The following is a 7,500-nucleotide window of genomic DNA, read 5'->3' on the forward strand; positions in this document are numbered from 1 at the left end:
ACTCCTACACTCTACTTGTTACACCCTCAACTCCCACACATAATCTCTCAAACTATAGCGTGTGTTCACCTGAGGGCACGTCCCATGGTCTCGTAGTTCATGTCGGGTTTGTTCTTGTGTTTCCCCCACAGCTTGGACACGGCTTTCGAGTCCACCAGCTTGAAGATGCCCTTCTCCCTTTGAGTCCACTTAATGTACCTGGGGCAGGTGTTCTTATCCTGCAGAAGGTCCAACAGAAACTCCCACAGGTATGTACTGCCTACAGAGTGTACACACACACACACACACAAACACAGTTTTCAGAAACTGCTGGGATTTCCACACAGACGTGTGAAAAACAGATGTGCACCTCGAACACCTTGCTGACTCGAGAGATCTCAGAGGAGAATGACCAGACAGGTTCCAGCTCACAGTAAGTTTGGATTTTTTGGCAGGTTTTGTTCTGATCGTAACCTGTCCAGTGTGAGGAGAGCCGATAGCCATGTGAACCTCAGAGTAATGTTCCCAGGCTGACAGGAGAGGAACCTGATGTCTTCTCCTGCTGTAAAGCATCCACCTCGTGCTTTTCTGCTCACCATAGATAAAAACGTTAATTATATAACCTACTACATCTTTCAGTGCCGGTTTCCTCTGATCTTTCTAAACAAGGAGATGTTTGACGTGAACACTGGGTAAAGTGATCAAAAAACGTACACACCATCAGAATGAAGAAAAAGTGTGAAGCTCTACAGAACTGGCAGATTAGAGGACAGAATAAACATACAGGTGCTCCTAACTAAGAGGACAGCAAGTGCATACACGCTCACACACACACGCTCACTCACACACACACACACACACACACACACACACACACACACACTGACCTTTGCCTTCTCTTGACTTCTTTTTGATGCCTAAATCTGGAGATGGAGATTGTCCGTTGGAGATGGGGTGGGGCTTAATGGGCTTCCTCCCAGCTACACACACACACACACACACACACACACACACACACACAACATCAGTAAAACAGAACATGACACACCTGTGTAAAACAAAAGGTGGAGCCAGGTGGGTGGGGCTGAGATTCACATAGAGGCAATTAATATGCAAATTATGCAAAACTAGTGTACAAGTAAAATCACAATGAGGCATGCAATCAAAGAAACGACCAGCAGGGGGCAGAAACAGCAGGTAGGTGTGTGTGTGTGTGTGTGTGTGTTTCTTACTTTTCTTCTTCCTGCCATCTCTCTCAATCCCTCGGGGCTCCTTAATTAAGGTCACCACCTCCACAGGCTCCGCCTCCTCAGTACTGACCTCCACCACCGTTTCTGTGACAACATCAGGACGCATGGCAGCGTGCAAAAACTCTGGAGAGGACACGCATGGCGGAACAAACACCTCTACACACAGACACACATTTCAGTATCCTCCTGAGACATTACATACCCAAAAAACTAATACTGTACCAATAAATGTGTGTGTGTGTGTGTGTGTGTACCTGGACTACGGTCTCCCCGAATGCTGGATGGTGAGTCCATGTGCAAGAGAGCTTCTGCTGCTTCAATTGTTTTATCAGTGCAGTGAACAGTGGAGCCTCCATGTACTGACGCCTCCACTGTAACACACACACACACACACACACACACACACACGGTTAATAGAAGAATTAAATATGCATGTACTGTTAATGTGCAACTACACAGTTATGGAATAGAGACCATGTTCTGCACAAGTGTGTGTGTGTGTGTGTGTGTGTGTGTGTGTGTGTGTGTGTGTGTGTGTTCGTGCATCCTGCGCCTCCTCAAAACCATAATTCCATTCCCCAGATAAAACATTAGGATGATAGTATGCTTTGGTGTCCACAGTAGACAACACACACACACACACACACACACACACACACACACACACACACACACACACAGGTCAGGGACTGCTGCCATCACTACAAACTGTGACGTGGGAAATGGTTTTAGAACACACCTACGTCACCTGTCTTATTTTATCACATCATGATCTCTCTGTCTCTCCTCTCTCTCTCCTCTCTCTCTCTCTCACACACACACACACACACACACACACACATCCACCCACCTGTTCATGTCCATCACACACACACACACACACTCCTGCAGTGTCCATGTTTGGGCATGAGAGGGTTCCATGCATACAGCTGCTATCTTTAGGTCTCTCTCTCTCTCTCTCTCTCTCTCTCACACACACACACACTCACACACACACACACGCGCACATCAGCCCGACCGTTAACTTAAGTGGTTACAGACTAACAGGACCATCATGTGAAGAGTCTACACCTAAACAAACAAACAAACACACACACACACACACACACACACACACACACACACACACACTTTATCCCACATAATGGGAACTGCATATCAGACTATCCCTATTTACACACACTTCATACGTGTAATGCACGTTCCAAGACCACTGTGTGTGTGTGTGTGTGTGTGTGTGTGTGTGCGCGTCTCAGAATAGCAGCGCTCTCCTCTATGCACTTCCCTGTTTACACGCTTTCCCTCCACTTCGCTTCCGGCCCTTCAAGCCCCGCCCCCTACTCTGATTGAACGGTGTCCACGATGACGCGTGCGGGGCGCGACACCGTGAGAGGCCGCGCTGCGAATTTCGAAAGCGACGCGCGTTCCTATTGAACAATCGCGAGTCAATCCATCAGTAAACCCCGCCCCCTCAGGGAGGAGGAGAAACAGGAAGACTTCCGCTATCCAACATGTCCGAGGAGAAATAAATCAGATCATGAGTGGTGGTGTTCGGGTCTTATTTTTTTTTTTAACAAACACCACTATTGTAAAGTGTGAACATGTGACAATAGTGTGTGTGTGTGTCCCTGTCCCTGTCTCTTCCTTGCGGTGTTAGACAGCGTGGCACAGGACGGAGGCGAGACAACACGGGCCGCATCCCAAATCCGTCCCTATGCAACACATAGGGCACTACGCGAAGGGAGCGCGCGCCACCGACTCACGCACTACGTAGGGCGCTTGCGCGACGACCGAGTGGCCGTTTGGGACGCGGCCTCACGCACACTTCCTGGTTTCGCCTCCAAGAGCCCGTTATGTTTTTTCTCCGCGCGCACACACAGACAGACACCGTTACCTCCGCAATACCTTCCCCCGGACCCATACACACTCACGGGCGCCCTCAATACGGTCCCCACAGCCGAACCGACCAGACACGGACCGGACCAAGGTGATCCACACTTCCTGCAGTCCGCCCTCCGCGCGCGCTGCGCAGCGGACACACCGCGGCTTCCCCGAAACGCGCCCCTGCGTGTGCCCCCGAGGTGAGAGCGGTTACCTGCGCGGATCAGCAGGTCCAGCTGGTTAGCGGCTCCCTCATGCAGCGACGTCGCCATATTTTCAACCCTGTGTGCGTACACACACACACACACGCGCGCGCGCGCGCACACACACACACGCAGGCTCGAGCGCGATTTTCTTTCTTCCCCCACCCGCACTCCGGCAGCCCCCCTCCCCCAGCGCCTCTCCATTAGCCACGCCTCTCATGACCCGGGATTGGCCAGCGGCTCATGTTTAACCCAGCGCGAGCCAATCGCCGATCGGGATGGGGGCGTGGCCTGGACGGAATGTGGGTGAGGAGAAAAAACAACGCCAATGAGACTCCGCACGCTGAAGCGCCCCCGAATCTGAGAGAGAAGATCAATGCGCCGATAATAGCGCCAGAGCACCGCCCGCAGATCCGTCCGCCAAAAACTAGTCAAACTAAATCACTTCTTCCTTTCACTCTTTTTTAACCCACAGTTTCTCCATAACATACAGAAACACACATCCCTCTCAGTTACTGACTCATTTCACTATTATCTACACACCTACACACAATATACTTCACAATCAATCTTCTCTAAAAGACCAGACCTTTATCCTCAACGCTGTCCAGCATCTTTACCATTTTATATTTATATTCATCAGTGTCATTGTCAAGGAAAAGCAGCCTGTTGGTATTATTCAGGAGTAAAATAGTATTATTAAAAAGATTTCATTTAGATCTTAATTATTATATATTATATATAAATTATTAAACACCAATCAGATCAGCGATGTTCTACAACTCGTTCACACATTTAATCTGAGAGCTGACTTTACACACCACATTTAAATAAACTACTGAACAAAATTAACGTCTGAAGCACCAGCTGAGCTACTGTCGAAACTACGGGCGTAACTACTGTCGAAACTACGGGCGTAACTACTGTCGAAACTACGGGCGTAACTACTGTCGAAACTACGGACGAAACTACGGGCGTAACTACGGACGAAACTACGGGCGTAACTACGGACGAGACTACGGGCGTAACTACGGACGAGACTACGGGCGTAACTACGGACGAGACTACGGGCGTAACGACGGACGAGACTACGGGCGTAACGACGGACGAGACTACGGGCGTAACGGCGGGCGAGACTACGGCGTAACGGCGGGCGAGACTACGGGCGTAACGGCGGGCGAGACTACGGGCGTAACGACGGACGAGACTACAGGCGTAACGACGGACGAGACTACAGGCGTAACGACGGTCGAGACTACAGGCGTAACGACGGACGAGACTACAGAATGAACTAATTTATTTATTTTTATGTTACTTTACTCTTGTTTTTTATCTTTATATTACATTTTTCCTTTTCATGTTTACAAGTTGGACAGTTGTAAAAAGCATTTCACTACATGTTCTAATCAGTATAAATGTCTGTGAGAAATAAAATTATAATTCAAATATTGACTAAAGTATTGACTGAATTACTGTGTAAACAACAGACTGTCAGAACTACTGACTCAAGTATCGACTGTGCTAACAACTAATACTAAATAAATAAATACATAAGCAGGAGACAGTACGGCACAACAAGTAAATGAGAGACAATACGGAGCAGCGGGAGAAAGTACGGAGCGGCGGGAGACAGTACGGAGCGGCGGGAGACAGTACGGAGCGGCGGGTAGATGAAAGACAGTAAAGAGCACTGGGAAACAGGAGACAGTTCACCTGTCAGAACGTTACAAAGTGAGACTGAGAGCAGTGAAAAGACGGTACAGGCTGAGACTGAGAGGAGCAGCGGGGAGCGGTATAACAGACAGAGAGGAGCAGCGGGAGGCGGTATAACAGACAGAGAGGAGCAGCGGGAGACGGTATAACAGACAGAGAGAAGCAGCGGAGAGGCGGTATAACAGACAGAGAGGAGCAGCGAGGCGGTATAACAGACAGAGAGAGGAGCAGCGGGAGGCGGTATAACAGACAGAGAGGAGCAGCGGGAGGCGGTATAACAGACAGAGGAGCAGCGGGGAGACGGTATAACAGACAGAGAGGAGCAGCGGGGAGACGGTATAACAGACAGAGAGGAGCAGCGGGGAGACGGTATAACAGACAGAGAGAAGCAGCGGGAGGCGGTATAACAGACAGAGAGAAGCAGCGGGAGACGGTATAACAGACAGAGGAGCAGCGGGGACGGTATAACAGACAGAGAGGAGCAGCGGGAGGCGGTATAACAGACAGAGAGGAGCAGCGGGGAGACGGTATAACAGACAGAGAGGAGCAGCGGGGAGACGGTATAACAGACAGAGAGAAGCAGCGGAGGCGGTATAACAGACAGAGAGCAGCGGGAGGCGGTATAACAGACAGAGAAGCAGCGGGAGGCGGTATAACAGACAGAGAGAAGCAGCGGAGGCGGTATAACAGACAGAGAGAAGCAGCGGGGAGACGGTATAACAGACAGAGAGAAGCAGCGGGGAGACGGTATAACAGACAGAGAGGAGCAGCGGTGAGACGGTATAACAGACAGAGAGGAGCAGCGGGGAGACGGTATAACAGACAGAGAGGAGCAGCGGGGAGACGGTATAACAGACAGAGAGGAGCAGCGGGGAGACGGTATGGTCACGTTTACTCGTTAACAGTTTCAACACTACACATTTAGATGTGTGGTAGAAAAAGTGTGTGTGTGTGTGTGTGTGTGTGTGTGCACGCATCACCTGTTTCCAATACTTCTGTCTCCACTTCCTGTTCCTCAGCGACCCCCTGCATCAGCTCTGTGTTTTCCTCGTACACAAACACCTCTGCAGGTGAGTACACCTCCTCTTCTTCCTGATCACACACCTCCTCTACCTCACACACATCCTCACACACCTCCTCTATCTCACACACTCCTTCACACACTCCTTCAACCTCACACACATCCTCCTCCTGTCATACACACAAAGAAAGATCAGTCCAGACAGGTGGTTTGGATATGTTCATAGGTGTGTGTGTGTGTGTGTGTGTGTGTGTGTGTGTATACCTGATGTAGATCTTCCACTGCAGTGACATACTCAAGCACCGCTCCTCCACTGTCTACCAACACAACCGACGTCATCCCTCATTCCCTACACACACACACACACACACACACACACACACACACACAGGTGAGGTTTTGCAGCACTGAAAGGTTGTATCTCCAACTCTCTCATACGATTGTGTGTGTGTGTGTGTGTGTGTGTGTGTGTGTGTGTGAGTCAGAGAGAGTGTGAGACAGTGAGAGACACAGTAAAAGACTCAGTGAGGCAGTGACAGTTGGACTGTGAGATAGACAGTGCAAGACCCCATGATAGTGAGAGACTGAGACACACAGTGAGAGTGGGTGAGACAGTGAAAGAGACAGTGATAGTGAGAGACAGAGAGAAAGTGTGAGAAAGTAAAGGGGGAGTGCGACAGACAGTGAGAGACGGTGAGTCGATGAGAGGCATAGTAAGACAGTGAGAGACAGTGGCAGGTGGCAGGTGTGTGAGAGACAAAGTCAGAGAGACAGTGGCAGTGAGACACAGTGAGAGAGTGTAAGACAGTGAAAGAGACAATGAGTCGATAAAAGACAATGAGAGTGGGACTGTGAGAGACAGTGGCAGTAAGAGACAGTGAGTCGATGAGAGGCATAGTGAGACACACAGTGAGTCGATGAAACACAGTGAGACACACAAGGAGAGACAGTGAGTCGATGAGAGACAAAGTGAGACAGACAGTTACAGTGAGACACAGAGTGAATGACAGTGAGAGACAGTGGGACTGTGAAAGAGACAGTGAGACACAGTGAGTGACAGTGGGACTGTGCGAGAGACAGTGAGACACACAGTTAGTGATAGTGAGAGACAGTTGGACTGTGAGAGAGGGAGAGACAGTGAGACACACAGCGAGACAGTGGGACTGTAAGGGAGACAGTTACAGTGAGAGACAGTGGGACTGTGAGAGAGGGAGGGACAGTGAGACACACAGCAAGACAATGGGACTGTGAGAGAGGGAGAGACAGTGAGAGACACAGTGGGAGACACAGCGAGTCAGACAGGGAGCTGAAGGAAAGTTTAAATACAACGATGTTTGTAGTTATTATGTCATAATTGTGCGCCCCTGAATCAGGATGCTGACAGATATGAGAAATGCTAATGGACAGTAGAACGAACACACACATACACGAACACGCACACACGCACGCACAC

The 7,500-nt window shown here is 49.7% G+C and overlaps 1 protein-coding gene and 1 long non-coding RNA gene across 4 annotated transcripts in view; both read right to left on the reverse strand.

Moving 5' to 3' along the window:
* The window catches only part of elf2b (E74-like factor 2b (ets domain transcription factor)), an 11,758-nt gene that overhangs the window by 3,762 nt on the left and 496 nt on the right, over positions 1-7,500 (reverse strand). For 2 of the 3 annotated variants that reach the window (XR_006924841.1, XM_046843001.1), the window contains exons 2-7: positions 6,312-6,396; positions 6,007-6,217; positions 1,484-1,600; positions 1,212-1,385; positions 867-959; positions 70-259 (exon numbers count right to left, since the gene is read on the reverse strand). Coding sequence is in view for 2 of the 3 variants with exons in the window: in XM_046843001.1 (XP_046698957.1) it covers positions 70-259; positions 867-959; positions 1,212-1,385; positions 1,484-1,600; positions 6,007-6,217; positions 6,312-6,386 (860 nt within the window). In the remaining variant the exon portion in view is untranslated. Of the gene's footprint in view, positions 1-69; positions 260-866; positions 960-1,211; positions 1,386-1,483; positions 1,601-3,324; positions 3,533-6,006; positions 6,218-6,311; positions 6,397-7,500 lie in introns of those variants that run through there. The other variant, XM_046843002.1, reaches the window with a different exon arrangement.
* Positions 1-7,500, reverse strand: part of LOC124381400 — a 26,225-nt gene that overhangs the window by 3,256 nt on the left and 15,469 nt on the right. The gene's annotated exons all lie outside the window — the stretch shown is intronic.

This window comes from Silurus meridionalis, chromosome 28 (assembly GCF_014805685.1).
Source record: "Silurus meridionalis isolate SWU-2019-XX chromosome 28, ASM1480568v1, whole genome shotgun sequence".
Taxonomy (NCBI): Eukaryota; Metazoa; Chordata; class Actinopteri; order Siluriformes; family Siluridae; genus Silurus; species Silurus meridionalis.